This window comes from Typopeltis vanoorti, chromosome 19, assembly GCF_054136105.1.
Source record: "Typopeltis vanoorti isolate ZY-2024b chromosome 19, IOZ_Tvanoo_1.0, whole genome shotgun sequence".
Lineage (NCBI taxonomy): Eukaryota > Metazoa > Arthropoda > Arachnida > Uropygi > Thelyphonidae > Typopeltis > Typopeltis vanoorti.
In genome coordinates this window covers 101,625,968-101,649,709 of record NC_143567.1, presented here as the reverse complement: position 1 = coordinate 101,649,709, position 23,742 = coordinate 101,625,968, and the positions used below count along the sequence as shown (strand labels likewise).

Here is a 23,742-nt window from a genome sequence, read left to right as displayed (position 1 = left end):
GATTTTCTTTGTTCTTTCTCGAAATGTTGAACGATCGTAGTGCAATCATACCTCTAGAAAATACGTTATTAACAATAATAAATTATTTGTGGTCTTGTGGAAATTGTATTTGCTTGCATAGGGCTAGAAAAATCGAAGACAGTATTTAAGTTCATTTCTAGTAGAGAAACTTTTTCGAGGTCTTTTTTCAGCCAGTTCCCCAATCTTTGGATTATTAGTGTTTCCTCCTGGAAATTCAGGGTTTTTAATCCAGTAACTAAAAAACGACCGTAGAAGTCACACCATTTCAAACATCACATATATTAGGATTTAGGACGATGAGATCGCGCGACTTGTCTAACATCAGGGAGTGATTACTCCCTGAAAGTTCTCATTCATTTATAGCAGCCTCGAGCTCACTATCATTGATGGCTAAAAACCAGCTATCTACCGAACTTCAAAAATAAAAATAAAAAAAAGAAGAAGTTAGGGCTAAAAGAGCTCCGCCTACTCCGTTTCGAAATTGAAAAAAAAAAAAAAAAAAAAGCACCAGATTTATTTACGCTCACAGTTTCAGCTACTGTCTTGAGGTCCCCTCAGCAGTATATGCGTATATACTGTAGTAGACACAGATATCATAACCGCTAGACTGTGAGAATTTTGTTCACTAAGGTGTTCCTACCTTCTATTAGAAAAAAAAGAATAAAATCTTTGATCCCATATTATGTTTAGTGAATACAATCTTCTTAGTTTTTTTTTCCATTTTTTCTTTTGTAGATAGTAATTAAATGCGTAAGTTACACAATGCATTTTCCTTATATTTGATGTTTTTTATTTTTTTATAGTTATACTCATATTTTATTTACTTTTCATTATGTGAACATTCCTCCCCCCCCCAATATAAAAGTGTCACATCATTTAAAGTTGATTACATTATAAGTTCTGCAAAATATTTTTTTCTATAAATACATCATTAAATATCCCTTTCTGAACATGCGCAGTAAAACAATTACACTTAAAACATTTATACAAAGTGAAACAAAGCATCCACTTTGTAAACATTTCATTGACTGTAATAAGCAATGGTATGACCATAGAAATCAATTTCAATTTAAATATGTTTTCTAAGGTATTTTACAACCAGTTTCTTCTTCTTTCCTGTATTTTTTTCATTGTTAAAAGAATACTACAACGCCAGCAAAGGTTGGTCGATTGGTAGAGCCTCGGCTACTAATGTCTTGCAAAAAGTTAAGCAAGTTTGAGCGCGGTTAGTAGTTGGAAGGGATTAATCGTTCGATGCTGTTGGCACACTCTCCCTCGATGAGTCTTTGGACTCCCTGGAGGTGTCAAATAATAATAATAATTGAGAATATCTTCAAGCTGGAAGTATTAACGCAAGCTCACTTCACTGCAAAGATTACTAAAAGTGTTTCCAAGCGTTGTAATTTTAACCCCCCCCCCCCCAGGAGATATATTAAAAATGACCGTTGGTGCCTATAAGAAGTTTCAGTTTCCCCCATTTTTGCATAGCGCCTTAGTTTTAGTGAATTTTATGTTACGATTAAACGATCAGCGTCCTCGAGCCAAAATGTCTTTTAAAACCAATTAACTCTCACGTGCAGAACAGTTCATGCATATAGTAATGAATATTTTCTAAAAAAAATTCCTGTTATATCTCCTAGATGGCGCCATGTATGCCATCAAATAACAACGGTCTAAATTGTATTGAATAACTTTTGAATTAGCTGCAGTCTTTACTAATAATGAAAAAACAATGAAAAAGGTTTTCTTCTCGCAATGTGAATTTCATATTTGCAATCGACTTTATTCCGTATTTGCAGTTAGTATGTTGGCTTCAGATATTCCCACAGTTGACTAGTTTCTAGTTATCCATTGTATTTTTAAAAGTTCATAAAAATGCGTCAATTCAAAATATCGTCACCATTCTGTGAGCTAAAAATGTTTCCAAGTATGTTGGAAAGATAAAGCAAAAAACTTTTCATGTACAAAAACTTATATTCTTGACATGCTTCATAAAGCAGACATGCGTGCAGAGCCTCAGAGCAAGAACATAAAAAAAGAACATTGCCTTCGGCCGTGACTTCGTTCCACTTCGCTACTTTCAAGCTTATCTTCACATTTCTCAGCATTCTCGTACATTTATGTCTTCCTAAGCAACGAGTAATCGCGGAGTTAGTGTTAAAAAACATTGCTGCAGTGCATCTTGTTTACTCTTTAACAAACGCTTATTTTCAATGACGACAGATTCTAGCAGACGACACGCTGTCCTTATACAACCGACCGAAGGACACGTTGTCCGGCCGTCGATCTTGTCGCTTTACGGCGGAGCAGGTTGTTACCCGTGGGCTTGAGTCAACTCACACGCTACAACACCGGCTAGGCATAGCACGCTCAGGAAGACTGTCTACGACGCATAACAGCTGAACATTCAGATTCATCCGCACTTAGAGCACATGCAAACAATTAGTCCCGAGTATTACTAGTTTTTCGTCTCAATAAGAGTGCTAACTGCCGAAAAGTATAGAAAAAAAGCGTAAAGAAAGATAAGTTTTAATTTTTTATAGTGCTATTTTGAGATTATATTGCCGATTTCAAAGAGTCCAATATATGCGGATGAATTCATTGTACTGCTTCGCAGATGTTCCCGCTTTAGAAGTCTACAGTCCACAATAATGGTTGTGTATGGTTGATAAGAGCACACCACTGTAAAGCATTGCTTTCTATACTCTATCTGCCAGTGTCTAAACACGTGCGTCTCATGGACATCATCGTCGACATAATGTGTCTGGGATTTCACATTTTAAGGTAGTGGTCCGGTGGTGTGTGTGCCTGGGTGGTGGCCTGACGACAGCATGGCAGCGCCAGCTCACGCACTGGTGAATTGCTCCGAACAAAAAACGCCAGAAACAGGGGAGCAGGAACAAGAGGGATCTGGTAGTTTAAAGAACGGCACTTCTCTGGAAGACTCCGATGAATTGTCAGGTAATGTAAGTGTTAAAAACAGATCTCCTAGTTCTGGTAGTGGTAGTCAGCCGAGGGAAATGACAATGGAAAACTTCCAAGATGGAGGTACGCACCAGGCTAACAGCAGGCCTGCAAGTGCCAGTGCAGACCAGAGTAGCTTTCCTTCTATTATAGACAGACAACGTTTAAACCCGGATTTTCAAGGCTTTAACCAAGGAACAAGGGATAACGTCTCTGTCGTGGCCAACGAGGACTACAGAAACCCTCAGGAAACCTTTAATCACGCTACTGTGTCTGAAAGTGGCTTTGGCAGTCGCAGCGGCTACATAGCGGATCAACATGGCGGACAAGGTATATCAGGAAATGTTAGTGATATGGCTACAAACTCACAGCCAAATAAACTGTATCCTCAATATAACCAGCAGCAGATGAGGCCGGGATTTATGCATCCACCTCGGAATATGAGTATGGGCCCTCAACAAAGGCCAGGGACGTCCCCCGGGTTAGGTGGTTACACAGGCAACAACTCTCCCCAACAGCAGCGGTTCCTTTCGGGGCCTAGTATAAGCCAACAAGGGGGTCCAACTCCAACGCTCAACCAGCTCCTTCAAGCTCCAAATCCTCTACAGCGATATCATAATAGTTATGAATATAGTAATCCCGGACTACATAAGGGAGTAGGAGATTCTACCACCCCTACAGTTACCCAATATCCTGGATCCAGTAGTACGTGGACAAATATGCGTGGTACCAGTGGATATTGTCAGTCTATGGGGTCTACCATGTACAGGAGTCAGGTAAGAAAGTTATTTGTAAGCATTAGAAACAGCAAGATTAGTCAGAAACATGAACTGTTAAGTAGCTTAATTACACCTTCTTTGTCACACTTATCAGGAAAAAAAAAAGATAAAGATTTAGAAGATAAAAAAAAAGAAGTTGCATGTTTAATAATTAGATCTGTGACAAATAATTTCACTGCACAAATTACCACAAAAAAAAATTCCTATTTAATTAGCACGTATAAAAGTTTGAGTTAAAATAATGAAAAAAAAATTAAATTTCTAGATTTTGACATGATTATGTGCATGTTCAATTTTGAGTGTACTGCTAGTTGTAAGAACATGTGATATTATTAATAGTGTACATTAAAACCGTACATTATTCAGGCAACAATTATGGTATTAATGTAAAGGTCATTCTAGTGATAAAGGGCATTGATTGAGGTCAGTTTAATCACAGCTGCAGTGTGAGTGTAGATAATGACATTTTACATCTCAGTTTGCTAATTCTTTGTTGTGAGAGGGGTCATAGAGATCCACGTGCCTACTCAAGAGTTGAAGTGGTCGACTCTGAGGAAATTTAAATTTTGGTGGCAAAAAGTGAGCCGCAGCTGACAGCTGGGAGTTGTTGAGAATGGCGCAAGCTGATTGGTTGGGAGCGTCTTTCAGATCCGGAATTAATCACGTCTGTCACTGTAGGAGCTGTGGCATTGCCTTCGGTTTGGGGAGCTAGGAACGTACCATATTATGTGTCAGGGGGTGATGGGTTTTTTGATTTTTTCATATGCTCTTAAGACGATTATTGACTTTTTTGTTAGGTTATATTGTGTACATTCCTTCTTTTGTTAAGCTGTTTAAGTATATTTGTATTTCGGAAATTGGTTACAGTAACTGTAGCTCCGCTAACTGTTTAGCGTCTTTGTGACCGGTATAATAATTATCTTTTTCTTTCTTTTTTTTTCTTCTTCCCTCCCATTTCGAAATAATCGTAATGCAACTGCACTGTTTCATTTCACCTGTTTTATTTCGGAAAATTCTTCTTCGACAGCGTATCATTTCGATACTTGACTTGATTTTAAAATTAATTAGAACCGATTTTCATCTTATAAACTGGAGGTTATTGTAAAATATATTTTTAATAACTGAAAAGCGAAATAATTTTTTGCATTAAAGCAAAAATGAAGTGACATGTTATCAGATTATGCTTCAACATATGTTAAAGTATAAAAATTATCATAAAATGTAAGATATTGCAATTTGTGAAAATATTTTGCTTACTTTTTGTGTTATGTTATCGATCTTTTTTGACTTGCCATTAAAATTGCCAGTTTCATTTATCAGTGTAATTTTAATGTATAATACTGGGTGTATATTCTGAATGGGGGGGGGTGAAGAATAAAGATTACCAATTAAAATTCTCTTGTTGAAAGACCTTTTTTAGTTCAACAATTTAAAAATACATTCGTTGGGGGAGGGGGAGGAAAGCTTTGTTATACATCTTTGACCTAAGTTTAGGAATAATTTAAATTTCTTGTGAGGGTTAATTATATACTTTGTGTTTTCGGAAAAATATATTTATGTACCTTGCAAATGTCACAATTTCCACGTTTTTTGTATGCATATATAAACCATTTTGTATTCCATTTTCACGGAGTGTAGGAAGGGATGTAGAAGCCTCTCTCCAGTCATCACCCTAAATATTTGAAGTTCAGATAGTAACACACTTTTGAAGATTAAAAATTGGGAAAGCAATGAGATAATCTTTTTTCTTTTCCACGTCATCCCCCGCTTTGGTTTGCATATGAAATTCGCAAGATGCATAGGAAAAAAACAGTTTTTAAACTGTTTTACTTTCTTTTACCAGAATTAATTAATAAACTATTTCCCTCTGTTTTGATATTTAAACAACATTTTATGGTAAACAGTTCAGTGTTAACGCCCTCTGCATAATATTTTTCCAACCAAAAATGAAAATGAAGATTAATCATATGTTATTGTTATCACAGGATGTGTTGAAACTTTTTGATTATGTGGCTTTATGACCCAACGAAGATAACGCAAATCTAGTTGACTACTGATAATTTTTTTTTTTTTGTTGTTGTTGTTTTGCAGTTTTCATATTATAGGTATGAAAACGTCATAATAAATAAATAAAATAACTGGTTTCATTCATGAAATTACTGGATTTTATGGAGGAAATTTTGCGTTTATAATAATATAATATTAAACGAGCAACTTAATTACCGGTGAATAGTAAGGAAAATCTTCCCTCCTCAAATTCACGAATCAGTGGCGATCGTGGTTGCTGGTTGTAGTGCAGGACTAACTTTTTTTTTTTTTTTTTTAAAACATTGTTGGTGAGAGATACTGAAATTGATATTTTACAGTAATTTTTTTAAAGTATTCGGAGTTCTCTTTTGTGGAATTCCCCCCCCCCCCTCCATTGAAGATTGCGTATTAATTCATCTTTCACAGTTAGTTATGCCTTTTTTATATCTCATTTTTTAATGTTTCCTGGAAATCATTTGAAAAAAATCAAATATACTACAGTGTGATGTGTTAACTCGTCTAACTTCACTGTATTTATTACGTTTACTAATTTTTGTAAAGATTTTTATAACCGACGTTCATCAGCACTAGTTCAGAACTGTGTTTATCCGCACGCGGCGCTTAGATAGGGGAAAAAATGGCTATGTACCAGTTGGAGTCTTGTGCAACGTCTGCTTGTTTCTTGCTTGTACGGCGCGATAGCGTCACTACACGTAGTTCCTCGAAAGACGAAGCCTTGAGTGAGCCACAAGCCAGCCAAACTGGTAGTTCCAGTCTGCAGGAACTAGGCCCCTCTTGTGGTAAAGTACCCACTGCCATTACCCAGGACCTGGCTCCTCGTAGCTCGATCTTTGCTTGTCCCCATTCTCTCTCGCTTGTTTCCTCGCATGCGCCTTGCATGTCCTGTAGTCGACTGTACGAGTCGTTTGAGGCCACTCCATGTAAAATATCACGAAAGCGTCGCTGACGCGATTTCGAAATAAAACTTATTTCGTCATGCGGTTGCAAAAGTTCTGGAAGTATGGTGTTTCACTTCGAGTTCCCGATTATTTTACCAATACTTTGCTTCTTTCTTTCTTTTTTTTTTTTTTTTTTTTTTAAGCATTGAAGGAAACGTGTCATCGATTATTTTAATAAATGTTTTGTTTGTAAATAAGATGAGTTAAATTTGTTGTTCAAGTCACTGGAAATGAGACTTTTTTTAAAGAAATTAATTTTAGCTTTATGAAACAACGCTCACATTAAATATTCCAAGCATTTTAATCGATCGGAATATTGTTAAAATACAGATTTCAAGATTTATTTACTTAATGATGAATTCTTTAAATCGTTAATATTCATTGTTATAATTAATTTTAGTACAAAAAATTCATAAAGAGAAATCCTTTGATTCTCCCTTTATACAGTTCTGCTAACAATTTAAGAAAAGAAAGATATAGTAGAAATTTCAACGTTAAAGCGATCACTTATACATTTTAGAATTTTTTTTAAAACAATTCTCTAAAAATAACTAGAAAAATGTTAATACATTTTATAAGGAAATTTTCGCAGAAAATTTGATGTAGCCAGCTGTGCTGCCATTGTCTGTCAGTTTTTGTGTTACTGCAGTTTAGTTGTTTGAACTTCAGAGAATGTGTGGGTGGACTCTCGTTTGCACCTGTTAGCTGACCCTTAAAGGAAGTGCTATCCTATCCTATTGGGATGAAGACATAGTGGGTGGTTTTATTGAAAGGAACAAGAGATGTCCGAATTCGGTAAACAGTACATAACATTATGAACTAGTTTTGTAACTAATTTTAGCACAAAAGTTGACATTTTGTATGTAATGATTTATTAAAATGTTTCAGAATTACTAATAACTTTCAAAAGTATAAAAAAAAAAACTGTTATATTAAATTCTACATTTTAATGATTAAATAATTTCAGTAGCCAAGAATAATTCATTATTCTTGGCTACTTTTTGATTTTAAAATAAATCGCACACAGAATGAGGAACTTTTTTTTTTTTTTTTTAAATGACACTTCCAATATTGAAGAGTCTACGTTTATAATATAGTAATACTGTGAATGTACAAAATAATGCTAGATAATCCAGAATCCTGCACTCTGAGACCAAACTAATTCTCTTTTTGCAAATGTACAAGGCATCCAATAAGCATTGACTATAAAACCAAATAGGGAAACATTTATCTTCCACCTAATGTCACATTGGGATTTTACCCATCACCCAGCTACGTGGAGAATAGTGATGCTATCTAACCCAACTAGGCTTGGCAAAAATGGTTTTGTCTTGTGGGATTTTTCCTTAAAAAAAAAAAAACCACCTCATTGGATACTTAATCCCCCCCCCAAAGTTCCATTTCAGACAAATGTCATGTTTCCATGGCAACATTGTTTTGCTTTTAGTTGTCATGTTTTCTGTTGCTTTTAAGCTTTCTACATTTGAATCTATGTCAAAAATATTCTTTTGAATTGTAGGAAAAACGGAATATTTTGCTACACATCTGTCAGAGACTAGTGTAATATTTTTTACTCATCAAAATCATATGTTGCTCTAGGAAGGTGCTTAGAAGCAGAAAACTCAATTGCAGACCACATAAAAACTTTGATCTCCCTCATACTAATATATCCTGTGAATTTCCACAAGTGATATGAAACGAATTAGCCTAATAATTTATTTTCTCCCAGAAACTCTGCTTTTTTCATCCCACAAAACAAGCAAACTGGCCAAAGAATACACGAAATTTGCAGACAAAATACATCTTCATGACCTTAATTGCTTTGGTCATAATTCTAAATCATTTGAAAGTATACGTAGAAGTCATTTCACAAACTAGCTAACAAGATGCTCTCATAAATAAAAAAAAAATCGTAAGTAATTATTGCAAGTTTATTAACCTTGCAGAGGTCATGGCTGATTGACAGATACAAATAAATTGTTTAATATAAATATTCTTACACATATCTAGTGTATAGCCTGGAGGTCATGAGTAGCTGTGCATGCATGCATATATTATGAATGATATTCCACACTGTTTATGTGGTCAGTTTTGGTTTAACACATATGTAAAGGTGTGTGATATTTCATAGTAAATTGTATCTGAGAGATACCGCATCCTCCGATGTCAGTCTAGTGTTGGTTTAGTTGTTTTTTTCTTTTTATTTACCGTTGAAAATGGCTGGAAAAGTATATCGATTGGATAATCCATCAGATGTCGAGATTCAGCAATTTTGTTACTCAAGTCCGATGATGAGAATGATAGTCAAAAGTGATATTTGATAGTAAATGGTATCTGAGAAATACCTCAAACTCAGATGTCAGTATAGTAATGGTTTAGTTGTTTTGTTTCTTTGTTCAATAATTTTTAGATTGTAGTTGAAAATAAATAAGCCATCATGTATTATATTTGCAGTACTTTTTTTTCCTTTAAAGTTTTATTGCATTTTAGCACATACTAGTAATGAATGTATCTCTCAGATATACATGCCCTACGCTGCAATTTTTCGACCGCGACCTCTGCAGGGTTAAGGATTATGTATGATAAACATTAAGGAAAGAAGGCAACAAGTTATAGAAAGTACCATAAAAATGGCAAACCACATCTGCATGTACTTATGTTTAGCATTTTTCCCCATTTTCTAAATCTCACTGAAACTCCAACTGGGTTTTAAACATTGTATTAGCTATTTCAAAAGAAGTCAGTTATATAAATGTCAAACGACAGTGTCTTAACACACCTTTGAGGAGGAACTATAAAAGTTGGACTTTATTGGTGACTGAGAAATGATCATTCAAAGTCCAAATGACAGCTGAACATCTTTTTTATATTGATTCCATACATGTGAGGTTGAAGAAACTACAAACACATCAGTGCCATTGCATAGAGGTGCAGGCAAGCATAATTGAGAAAGAATGTTTGATATGTTTCTTGAAGAGTTACAGGTTGTTGTAGTTTGAGAATTTTTTTTGTTGTAGAATTAGATTTGTTGTAGAAGATGGAATGGAAGAGAAGCTGGTTTGATGTGTTTGCAGTTGCATCAGAAAGGGTGTTGGTCTTGTTTTAACATGCCCAACAGAAAGTGAGGAATGGTGGTTGCCCATCACTGTTGCCACTTTAGTGCAGCAGTGACCATAGAAGTACCTGTAGAAGAGATGCAGTGCTGAAATATAGCATCTATGATTTAGAAGTTGAATGGAGTCATAAGGAATGGATGATCTATGAGCTGAGTTTGTCCTCTAGACCAGGGCTGTCCAACATCTAAGGACCACATTAAAAAAAAAATTATCCAAGGGCCTCATCACAGTGCATATCTAGTAATTTGATGAGCAGCAGTGACACACAACCTCGAAAGCTGAACAAACAAACGACACTAATTGCACACTAATCACGTTCCCTGTGAGCGCCCGGAGCATGTGCGTTGTAACAAAACAGTGTAAGAATGGTTCTTTGGCACATCTGATATTTAAAAAACACATGGGTATATAGTGATATAAACACACCAAATAAAATTATCAACATCGAGATTACCGATTAATGATAGAATTAAAATATCTAATACGCATTCAATTAAAATTGTTGTTTTATTTTTTTGCTCGTGAAAATCAAAACCCACAGGCAGCCTGCAGGCAGTGCTTTGGATAGCCCTGCCCTAGACAAACATCTGAGGAGGTTTTAGGTATGCCATCCCAAACATGTGAGCATATTTCTAAAGATGGGTATATTTGCGATTTGTAGTTGCTGAGTGAGTAATGGGAAGAGAATGACTAGTTTTTTAGATGCTGAGGAAGTGATTGATGTATGTATGCCTGAAGAGACTGAAGATAAATGTTAGTTCAAGCAGAGAGATCTGATCCCATCTGGTGGTCTGTGTATTACTGAAGGTAAGGGTGGGTTTGCTGTGATCCCTTTTGTGAAAGAAAAGCAAGACTTATGTTTTGGTGGTATTGAAGGAAACCAGATTGTCCTCATCCTATTGAAAGATGGTATGGAGATGAATTTTTAAGGCATTGGTTTAAAGGTGATCTTAAAAACATTGTGAATATTCAGTGATTTTTATTTGATTCTTCCATACATGAATGTGGAGGCAACATAGTATGAGGAATAGATTAAGGATTTGTGGGTGGGTTATAGATACAGAGGCTGGTTAATAAGCAGAGAACAGAAGGGATATGATAGATATAATTTGCTTGTGGGATTTTATGATTGATATGGGGAAATTTTTAGCATGAATAGTGGAGAAAACTTGATGTCAACTATGAAAAGAGTACTCAGCAGAGGTGTGAGGACTAAATTTTTCACTCGAGTATTGAATAAGTTGAATGGTCGCTATAGTTAGTGAGTGCTTTTTTCAGATGAGTTCAAAGCAAGATAAAACAGGTATTGTGCAAATGATGGTTATTGTTAGTGATTCTGCAGACTCCATGGAGCTACTCATATATAATGTTTTTTAAAATTAACTTTTAACCATCAGCTGTGAATATAATGCAGCATTAATATTGAATAAATAAATGTAACATGACAGCATATTAGACAAAGTATCTTCCCCAGTAATGATTGTACTTATAAATTAATATGTTGAAATTATTTGAAAGTACCAAGATTAACATATATAAAATCTGTCATGATCAATATTTTATGTGAATCCATGAAAGGTTGTAAAATGAAAGTATTGTGAGTAGACTAAGGGGTTGCGACTGTTCATGGATTTCTAGAGACCAAAGAACTTTTTCAGGCCTCCAAACACTTGTAAACTATTTGGTGTCTGAATCTTGGACCTTTAAGCCATTTAGTCCTTTGTCAATTGTTTTAAAGTATTCCATCATCTACTTATTGTCAAATTGTTTCCTTATTCAATTTGTCCTTCTTCTGAAACTTTGTCTTCATTTCTATGGTCTTTTAAGTTCCATATAAGCTTCGTTTAATTCTTTTGCATGCTCTCAAGGTAAACATATACAAAATGGTGATGACACTATCAGCTATGTGTATCATCTTACTACAAAAGCCATCCATAGGTGGGTTGCCATTTGTAAATCAAAATACTATAACCACATTTCTCTGAATCAAGGATTGTATGATCTTTCATTAACATAGTAGACCCACATGGAGATCAAGTATTTTGGCAATTCCATTAAAGAAATTTGATGATAGTGAATTTAATTACTATAGTATACTGTGTCTGTTCAGTGTATATGTTCTTTGGCAGTTTTTCAGAAGGAAAATAAGTTTTAGAGGAATGGAAACAATTGTTACTCCTTTGTGTAACAAAGTTTCGATAGAAAAGCCCTTCATACATCACTGTATTCTAATTGCTGTGTGTGCACACACCACAGATTATTATAAATTATTTGGGTGATAATAGATTTATTTTTTAGAATTTTGAAAGAAATACATTTATTTTGAAGATGACTTCTGATACGAAAAAAAAAAAAGAAGCAAACTTGCAAAGATTTATCTGGCAATCCTGAATTTAACATATCGACTGCAAGTTACAGTTGCTGAAGCCAAGATAGTGTTTCAAATACAAAACACATAATGTTGCTTGTGGTTTAGGTCTATGATAACTAACTGTTCGGCAACTCTTTAGGACATAAGATGAAGCCAACTCAGAAATTAGTACAAGTGCACAAACAAAAAGATACAGGGAAAATGATAGCATTTGTGAATCTTTTGCTCAAAGTTCATGAAAGTCTGTTACACAAACTATTTGAGAAATTGGGGTTCCATAGAGTTCTCATTTTTCAACCTATTCCACATTGTGTTGAGAAAGAGAACTTCGGTTTAAGCCATTTTTTGTCTTAAGAGTGCTGACAAGGTGAAATGGTGTTCAGTGGGCAAGATCAGTCCATTTGAATTTGATGAAACCTTTATTTAAACTTTTCAGTTGCTTTCTTTTATCTTTTTTGGAAAAGTGAACAAGCAAAATGTTTTTAGTCTGGAGAAATAAACATCAGCATGTCAGTGCAAATTTTATGCAATTTGCTGAATGTCATTGTGTGTTTGCATGTGTTGTCAAAGATAGAAATGTATGGCATCTACTTTGTATTACCTACACTTGCTGGTATTATTGTGTAGACATTTGGAATTGTGGTTGTGGCCTCAAGTTGACTGAAGATTTCCTGAAGTTGAGTATTTCCAACAGGATGGTGCTAGGCATAATTTCTGTGTGGCTGTGCAAGCATTCTTTGCAGATCTGTTGAGGTTGTGTATAAGATATGTTGGACTCATTCCTAGCTTTTCTGACCTAAGTCACTTAAGTTCATGATGACTTTTTTTTGTGGCATACTTGAAAGATATACTAAAGTTGTACTTTTAATACTAATATATTGAAAGATATACTAATCACTAATGCTACAGTCCCCAGTTGAGATCTGCATTACCCATCAAAACATACAAGTGTGGGTGGGTCACAATTGTATATGTTTGCACATGTGTATGCAAGAATTATTTCTTGGACATTTTACAGAATAATTGACAAATCACACATTGAATATTTATAGATAAAACATTTGAGTTTTGAGTTTCCATCTTGATTATCATCTTGATCATTTATAATAATTCTGTGTATATGTTGTGTGAGAGTGTAGAGTTATATTTGATCAAAAAAGCAGGAATGATATACCTTTTTAACCTATCCACATTGGAAATTGTTATTACTTAGTGTGATGATTATCACATCAGACAAAAATGAATCCCTGATAACTATTCTTTTAAGTATTGCAGTTTTTGTGTAAATTACATGTATGGAGCTCATCTTCTGTTCATTAGTTTAATCCTGGCATATAGCACCACTACTAAAGTATTACTTTAAATGATAACTAAAGTGAAGCCATGTATGTTAATAACATTTAAACTTTGAAGCTAAAAAAAAAAAAATTGACCCGTTTACAAAGGCTTTTGCAAAGCATTTGATAATTACCACATGACAGATTGGTGTATAAGCTGCAGAAGATGGGATAAGATAGCAGATTGGTTAGATGGATTGAAGATTAGCTTTTTTGAAAAATACCAGCAAGTTATGTAAGATGGAGCAGTGTTCCAGAAAATGTGACCAGTGGTGTACCTCAGACTTCTGTTCTTATGATATTTCATGTGGGTTGACTGGAGATCTTCAAATGTTTGCCAATGATGCAAAGTTAGAGTTAGAATTATCAGGAGTATTGCTGATTGCTTCTCTACAAGAAGATTTGAATAGACTTTTAGCTTGGACAAATGAGTGGGGTTGCAGTTTTAATATTATTAAATGCAAGGTATTACACTTTGGGATACAGAGTTATAAGGCTACCTACTGTAATGGTGAAGCTATAGCTCTGCTTCAGGCAGTTGATGGAATTCGGGATTTTGGAATGATGGCAGACAGCAGACTAAAGTTCTAAGCGCATATTGCAATTGTTGCAAAGACTGCACATCATATTGCTGCTGATAAAGTGATGTGTGGTCTAACCAATGCCTTATATAGAGGCATTGGTTAGACCACACATGACATATAGTGCTCAAATTTGGTCACTTAGTTTTCATTGTGATGTGGAAACACCAGAGAGAATCCAAAGATAATAACTGAAGTGATATCAGGACTCTAGAGCAGTTGAGGGAGTGTGGATTACATAGTTTGCTGGATAGGAGGAAAATAGTAAATATTATAGACCTTAAAGTTAGTTAAAGGATTCTATCAAATTAATACAGAAGGAATTATAAAAAAAAAGAAAAAAAAAAGAGTGGATGTTAAGATGAGAAGTATAAGGATGTGGTGAAGAAGGGTGTGAGGAGTATATTTATGTGGAGAGCTGTTAGTGAGTGTACTGTAATGCAGGTAGTGTAAATAACTTCAAAGCTCATTATGATAGACATGTTGCTGGTTGAGTGGGCCTTCCATGATCAGTGTTGACTGCATGGAAGCTATCAAAATAATGATAATTTAATTTTCTCAAGTAGAATAGCTCTGAATGAATCTTTTTCCCTATTCCATCATAAATTTGCTTCTCCATAGCACTTTAAAAGACCTGGGTTGAATTCTCATCATGATACAAGGAATTTTTTTTTAAACTGAATGTGAGTTAACAAGTCTTTTGGAAGAGTTGTTTTCCTCCTAGAAACAATGATCTTTCTAAGCTATGTGCATGCAGATCAGTCAACAAGGGATGCACATGCATAGTGATGACTGCATGCACCAGATTTTTGCTGTAAAAAGTTCTAATATCTTCATTCCAGTGGTTCTCAACCTGTGGTCTGCAGGCAGACTTAAATTAATTAAATAGATATATATTTTTTAGTTATCCAAACAAATTAAAATTGAACAAGTAAGTAAAAATTATTGAAATCAAATGGAGACTTAAAAAACAACAGCTTCAGAATGTTCAAAGGCAGAAGCAATAAAACTATATTGTTGTTCACTTCATCCCTCTTTTATTACTCGTCATTCTGGCACTACAATAATTTCTAGCAGCAGAATGACGAATAATAAGAGGGGTGAAGTGAACAACAATATAATTTTATTGCTTCCACCTTTTCTTGCTGTTTTGTCAGATTTGACAAAACAGCATTTGAAGTTATCCACATTTCAACCAATTGCTTGTTGTTTATTTTATTTGTTTGGTTTTCCTCCTTCAACCAGCATACCTTCAGGAGTGCTAAATGATACTTGGACAAAGTGTGTGTCATGAGTTAACCCCAGTATTTATATATTTTTCAAATTTTTTTAATAATGGAAAAGTGGCTTAGAACTAGGACTTTGAAAAGAAGAGCAAATTAAACAGGTGATGCACGTGTTGTAACGGCGAGTAAATCTGATACTATTAAAGTAGAAGAAACAAGCAGTTCAAAGAAAAAATGCAGTAGGAAATATAACAGTTATATTTGGCATTTGGGTTTACTTGGTGTGGAGATGATAGTGAACAGAAACCTCAATGTGTTTTGTGTTATGAAGTGTTGTCGAATGAGTGCATGAAACCTGCAAAACTCTGACATTTAGAAACTAAACATTGTGATGTGAAAAATAAGCAAATTGAGGGGGGAGCCAATTTCACCGACGCTTAGTGACATTAAATCATGGGAAAGATGTATTTTCGGCCATGGGTTCGATTAATAGCAAGCACTGGAATCATCTATCTCTTAAGTTTGTGCATAGCGAAAACAGGGAAACCTCATTCTATTGGGGAAAATTTACTACTTCCAACTTCCAGCTATAAAAGATGTGGTAAACATTGTTTGGCAACAAGTTACTAAAAGATGTTGATTTGACTCCTCTTTCAATGACGCAGAATTAATGATATGGCAGGTGATATAGAATCTCAGTTAATCGAAAGAGTTAAGAAGAGCCCTTATTATGCATTTCAAATAGATGAGATTACCGATGTTGCAGATGATGTGCAGTTAATATACTACGTGAGATATGCACATGATAACATCATTCTGTTTTGTAGAAGTTTGTCATCCTGAACAACTGGAGAAGAAATATTTCGCACTCAATAATTACATAATACACAAAGGGATCCAGTGGGGAAAATGCATGAGCTTCTGTTCGGATGGAGCTCGCACCCTTACAGGCAGGCATGGTTGGGGTTGTTTCTATGGTCAAAGAAGTGGCTCCGGATATGAATCTGGTATATTGTTTCATACACAGGGAAAGGGTGACCTCCAAAGGAATGCCACCAGAATTTAAAACTATGCTATACAATGCTGTAAAGCTAATTAATTTTATTAAGGTTTGACCGTTAAATAACAAGTTATTTTTAGTACTCTGCAATGAAATGGGCTGTAAATATATACAACTTTTGCTTCATTCTGAAATTCGCTGGCTTTCCAGGGGCAAAGCACTAACAAGATTATTTCAATTAAGGCACGAAGTTTTGTTTGTAAATGAACGTAATTCTAATTTTGCATCGCTCCTTGTTGATGAAACATGGTTATCAAGACTATCCTACCTTTCAGACGTTTTTTTCAAAATTAAATGAACTAAATCTCTCCCTTCAGGGAAATTCTTTAACTGTTCTTGATGCCTTCAGTTATGATACAGTTTTAATCGTTTTACTTCCAACTTAATTATGTTTCCATATGTAATCAAAACATGCCTTTAGATTTATTATGTTATAAAAGGCACAGTTTTTCCAAAATGTTGGTAATCCCCATATACATTTAAAAAAAAAAGATACATAACTTAGTGGTCCATAGAATTGTTTTAGACATTTTGCTGGTCCTTAGGCTTAGAAAGGTTGAGAAACGTTGCTAAAATGCCGCTGGTTGAGAAAAGTGATAGCTGCCATAGTGCATTTGGAAGAATAGCTGAACGTTGCACCCTTCAATTGGAAAAGACCTGGGTTTGATTCTTGTCATGACGAAGGGAATCCTTATATGGGCTTTTTTTCAGTTGAAGGTGAGTTAGCTGATATCATATGGTGGTAGCATGCCCCCCCCCCCCAAAAAAAAAATTTCTTGTTTTTCATCCCATGTACAGACAAATCGGCCTTCAGAATACATGCAATTTACAGACAAAAAAAACTTGTTGGTGATGATGGGCGATAGATGGTGTTGATCGTAGTAGTGTTGCAGTTGGAGAATTAAGTAGTAATGGAGTGGATGAGATGTATTTAGCGAAGTAGAGTAGTGTGCCCTCCCACGATGACTCCTTGGACTCCCTGGATGTGTCAATAATAATAATAATAATTTTGCGATTAAAGCTTAGAACAAATGTAATTCTGTTTATTGAGATATTTTCAATACTTGCCAGTTTGCCGAATCAGTGGTAGTAAAATGCACTGTGCGTTGTTTTATGATAATCTGATTTTGGAGAACTTTTTGCAGCAAAATTTTCAAAACATTTTTGTAAATGTTTATAGTGATGCAAGTCTAACATGTCCATTACTGCACATGTTAGACTTGCTGTATAATAAAATCAGAGGGGTATAGTAATTTGCTAGGTCTTGTGATTAGGATTAATATTTGCATTCAGTTTTTGGCTCTTTCTAAATATATATTTTTTGATGACAATTGATTTGGTACGAAGTCCACAGTATTTTATAGTTGCCCTAAATAATGATAACAAATACTTAAATATTTTTGCCTTTTAGATTGCTGCTTGACATATACTAGAGAAAGCTGTTTTCACACAATATGCAAGCCTCCATGCCTGAACTGGTATTGATGATGCCTTTTGATTGGAAAGATCTGGGTTTGAATCTTGTCAAGGATGTGAAGAACTTTCATAGGGGCTTTTTGAAATGAAGGTGAGTTAGCTAGTCACTTTTTTAATGTGGCTCCCACCCATGAACCTGTAGGATGTTCATGCCATGGGTGGGTTGAAGATTATTTTTTTTATTAATATTTATACTTTTTTGTATTTTTTAATTTTTACATAGTCGAAACCCTGCTCTAGAGACCAAATATAAAGATTTTAAGCTACTTTAGGCCTTCAGTAAGTGGGACGGTTGTCTCATAACAGGTGATAAAATCATCTCCCACATAAAGACATTCACAAACATCCTTGTCTACAGCAGAACTAGAGTTATCATGCTGGAGTTCAACCTGTTGTTTGAAGAGCGAATGCACTAACCATTCTGTTAACCAGGCTGGCAAAATCTTATAAAACAGCCAAAGTGGAAAGAACATAATTATAACAGACATAATAAACTGTCCTAATAGCATTAATTTCTTCAGCCATAATTCAAATCAAACCCATCACCACATGCAGCAACAGCAAAAAGACATAAATAACAATGATTACTTCTAAGAGTAATGAATCACAAAAACCTCACCAACCCTTCACGCAAAGAACCTGGTCTTCAAGAGTGTCACTGGTCTTGAACTTCGATCAGTGCACTACATGTGCCTGGTTTCCTTTACATTTTCTGGCTGCAGATGTTTTGGGTTGCTTTGGTCAGTGTATATGTGCACTCATATATTCAAAAATTATGATTTTGTTCACTTATTATATGTAACAAAAGTTAAATTATTCGTGTTATTATTTTATTTGCAAAAAAACAAGATCAATCTTAAATTTGGTATGTTAGAACAGATAAAATTGTAAGGATCTCCTTATAGAATACAGAGATGGTTAGAAATGCTGAATTTTGTATCACAGAAGGTTGTGAACATAAAGCTAATTTATTTCACTAATTAGAAAGCAAAGAGAGTTATAGTTGCCTAAAGGGATACTATACATTACAATGTGATTCTCCCCTCCCCCTCTCCCTCCCATTTTATAATAAGAATGTAGTTGAGTAGGGCACTCAGAAGTCTTGCTAGGTTTCTAAACTTTTTGGAGGCCTTTTTTTTCCCAGTAGCTGCTGGTCAACATCCATTTACTGTTTAGCTTCAAACATACTGAACTAGCTTCTTTCATTCCATCTATCTCATATATTTGGGAGAGGCAAATTTCTAAAGAATGGCATTGATGTGCTGTAGGTTTTGTATATAGATTTGATGTATATAAATACCCTTTCTAGGATGATTGTATATTTCTGTTAGGTATAATGCATGAAACATATGTGATAAAAGTGAAATCGGGTTTCTGATTAAATTGCAGATTACATGGATATTGCTGAAGGAATATTTCTTATGCCAAGTTTACTTCAGTGCTGAAAGTTGTGGGTTTTATGTGCTGCTATCTGTTATCAAAACCCTTGTCAGTAGTGCCTCCAATCTTAGCTCTACCCAGGATGAATTTATATCTGGACTTTTATTTATTCACTAGACCTTGTCCAATGGTTACATTACCAAAAAGATCTGCAAATTAACTGTTCCTCCCATCCCTCTCAACATGCAGATTATAGTAATGCTATCATTGTTCCTTATATCTGCGGCACCTCAGATAAAATAGCCAGAACTTTAGAATCGAAAAAAGTACAATCTCTGCACTTCAATCAAACCTCATTTAAAGCTAGATGTCCTCATCTGCTCTCCCAAGCATTGTCTCTCTCTGGTCCGGGTGTTTACATAGCTCTTTGTTCTTTCAGCTTCCAGGGCAGTGTTTCTCAACGTTTTTTGGATAATTCCCTGCCTCAGTGCCTCAAAGATTTTGATGCCCCCCCCCCCCCCCTCTCTAGCATAATAGTCGGCCAAGTTCTGAAAAAGTATAATATAAATATGTACATTTTCTAATTGCCTCCAAAATATTCAAATTGCTTCCATGTGGGCATATGCCCCCACGTTGAGAAACACTATTCTAGGTAGAGATAGTTCAGTGACAGGGATCATGTGAGAGGTGCTCAAGATATTACAGAATCTTGATATGAATATATGCCCATGGGATATTGTCCCATGTATTTTATTTAAAAGAATGTGCAAGAGAATTTGCAATCCTGCAACCAGGTTTATTTAAGGCTCATCATTGGTATTTTCCATGGCTGTGAAAAGAAAGCAATATAGTTTCTTTTACATAAAAGAGCCTTCAAGATACAAATAAATTATGGACTAGTTAAGGACAGAATTCAAGAGCCGGTATATTCTTTAGGAGAGGTACAGTTCTAGGTGAGCGACAGATCTTGCCTTTTTTTTAATATGGTCACTTTCTGTAATGCACTAACAGTTGGATGGCTACACCATGATACATACTTCCGAACCTTACAAAGCATTTGAAAGGGCACCACACAAAAATCTATTAACTGCAGCAGGGAGGAATGGATATGAGCTGGTTACATGAATAAGAGGGTGGCTAGTAGACAAACATCAAGGAATAGTAAGTAGATGGTGGACCACAGAGTTTTTTTACTTGGACTGATGCTATTTATGATATTATTATGATTTGAGGGAGATGTATATTTACAGTTGTTTGCTGATAACACTAATGCTAGGGAGAAGCAGTGGTTAGCAAAGGTGATATATCCTACAGGAAAACTTAAGTTGGTCAGCATTGTGGCCAAAGCAGCTTCTATGAAAATATATTTGTTTGTTAATTGATCGTTAGTTCTTCTGGCCAATTTGACTAAAAGGTGAATGAAAAACTGAGTTTCTGGGACGGAAAGCCATACCTCTTCTGTATGAGACTAACTTGCCATTTGTTGGAAAGCTACTATACAGGCTATTTCCATCCAAAGGTTATCATTGATACTGACTGAGCAACAGAGGTTTTATAATTTGACTGACATTGAGCAATGGATAATGGTTATTAGTTCTTGTACACTGTATTAAAGATCCCAAGCTGTATATTATATTGATTATACTATGATTGCAATAAGACCAGGGATTTAGGGATGATGATGGAATGGAGTTGAAGTTCATTGGACATATTTCCAAAAGAGGATAATATAGCACCAGAGGATTACTTGGATGTTAAAAAACTGACCAGTATGAATAAGAGTTGTCTCTCTCTGATATGACTAGTCAGTGATCACTTGAGTTTTGGGTTAAGTCAAGTGGGTAACTTAGATGATGAATGGAGTCTGCTCTATTCTATCAACTGTAATCCAGATTACAGTTGGCAGAATAGAGTAGATATGATAGTTCCTAAAGGAATTTATTTACTACATATATAAAATATTCAATACATGACAGGAGCTGAGAGAACTGGAAACCCCATAAATCATGAGAATGTGAAGAACATATGGAATGGGGTAACTGGTCGTTACTCCAGTTATCTCTGTCATCAGAGAGCATAATTTAGTGATTCTTGAGTGGTATGTGCTGTTTACCAATAAAAATTTATTGGCAATTTTATCCAAAGAGATAATGAAAAAATCGTTTCCATGTGTTTTCATGATTTTTAATATATACTGCTTGGAAAAAAGTCGACAAACATCCCCATTGGCAAGATATATTGTGCCATGTAATGAGTCGTGTTTGTAGCCAGTATAAATTGGAGGAATATGAGGCTCCCAAATCAGTGCAACTGTGTCAGGGTGAAATGACTGTGAGAAGGGAACAGACAGAGTTTAAAAGAGGCATTGTGATAGAATGCCATGTTGCAGGCCTATCTTTTTGATAGATTATTGACAAATTGGGCCATCTCAGGTCAACAAGATGTGATACCATGCTGAGATGGAAGCACAGGGAGTTAATTGCAAGTGCTACCCATGATGGATAACCCACCACACTCACTGAACATGACCTACATCTTATTGCAATGAATAATATGTAAAAACTGCCATTTGTCAGCCAACTGAATGTGGAGTCTTGGGTATCAACTGGAACATGAATCTGCACAAAACCATTCAGAACCAAGGCTCAAAACATGGATTTTCCATGGTAACACTGCAACATGCAAGCCCCACATTTACTGAAGCCAACATGCAGCATCTTCTTCAGTGGTGCATAGAACATGTACAGTGGGATATGGAAACTTGGAAAGCTGTGTTATGGAGCAATGAATCAAGCCACACCCTCTACCCAGCAGATGGATGGGTGTGGCAGATGCCCAGTAAATGTCTCTTAAAGGCAGAGTGTGTAACCCCAACTGGGAAATTTGGAGATGGCATTGTAATGGTATGATCCTGGTTTTGCCCCAGATCTTTGTTTGTGATGCCATGAACATTGAACTCAGAGAGGTAGCATTTAAAAAATCACTATACAGAATTGACCAATGTCTCTTTCAGCAAGACAATGTGCCGTCTCATAAGACTGCTGCTGTAACTGCGTGGTTTGTGAACATAAACATCGCCATTGGCCTCCACGACCCTATTGAACATCTGTGGGGTGAACTGGAGAGTCAGGTGAAGTCAAGGGACATTTACCCCATAACATCCCAGGACCTCACTACATTCCTACAGGAAGAATGGTCCAAAATTCACATTGATCGCTATCATATGCTTGTGGAAAGTATGCCCTGTGAGATTGCTGCAGTCAATTGCAACGAAAGGAAGGCCTACATCTTAAGGTGGGCACCATGTCTGTTTGTTCCTAACACTATGGTGTCCATTGACTTCTTTCCAAGTAGTGTATATATATCAGGTATGGCCTGGACTTCATGTCACTATAAGCTACATACAAGAATCTGACTAAAGAGCTACAATCAGTTTTTTTCAGAGTAATCTTGACCAATGATTTCAAAAATTGTTCATTTTTTTAAATTTTTGTTTAATGAATTGTTTCTCACCATATTTTTATGTGGTTAACCACCCAAGAAAGGTTATTATTAAACCATTGACATGAGTGGGCTAAGGATTTTTTTTTTCTTCCATTTTTATCAATATTATATTTATTTTATTTTTACATAGCCAGAAACCCTGCTCTGGAGACCAAACATGGAACTTTTCAGTTACTTCAAGCCTCCAATAAGCAGGACAGTGATCTCGAATCCCACTGTAAACATCCATGTTTACAGTGGGATTTGAACTTGCAACCTGTTAGTTGGAGAGTCGGTACACCAACCACTAGGCCATATGCACATTTGCTCTTGCTAATTTTTCAACATATTAAACTGGCTTCAGTTGCATTATCAGTTTCTTTTCTAAAAGATTATAGGAATGTATATTGAGTCGAAAATTTTGACTGATTTTTTTTTGTAGTGATGTTTTAAGTTATTACTTTATAATTTGCAAGAGTTGTTTTGCAAATAAGACATAACGGTTTTCCTTTGTTATCGATGAATGCAAAATCTTGTTCCCATTCACTTGTAAAGTTTCAAGGTTTTTAGCACCATAACAAAGAACTATTTTATTTTATTTAATAATTCAAATAATATAAAAAGAGGGGGCAAAATCATTTAAAAATAGGAAATAAGATAGTAGACGAACCATAAAATTTATTGATTCAGCATTTTTACACAAAATGGAGTGGTAGGTAAAGTAACTTAACTGAAAAAGAACAAGGTCTTAAACAAGAATTAAAAATTATTAGCAATACATTTGTAAATAATGGCTATAGCAAAAATACTATTAATAAAGTTCTTCATAAATCCACCCATCAGAAAAAATTAATAGAATCCTACACCATTATAATCTTAATGCCACTTTTAAACCATCTTTAAAATTAAAAAAAACATATTTAACTCCTCTAAGGATCTCCCTCCCTCCACTGGCACACCC

At 35.3% G+C, this 23,742-nt stretch overlaps 1 protein-coding gene across 4 annotated transcripts in view; it reads left to right on the top strand.

Moving 5' to 3' along the window:
• The first annotated feature begins 2,632 nt into the window (after positions 1-2,632).
• osa (trithorax group protein osa) overlaps positions 2,633-23,742 on the top strand; it is a 561,898-nt gene continuing 540,788 nt past the window's right edge. For all 4 annotated transcript variants that reach the window (XM_090409351.1, XM_090409350.1, XM_090409349.1 and 1 more), the window contains exon 1: positions 2,633-3,761. In XM_090409351.1, the coding sequence (XP_090265477.1) occupies positions 2,853-3,761 (909 nt within the window). In that variant the 5' untranslated portion in view covers positions 2,633-2,852. The remainder of the gene's footprint in view (positions 3,762-23,742) is intronic.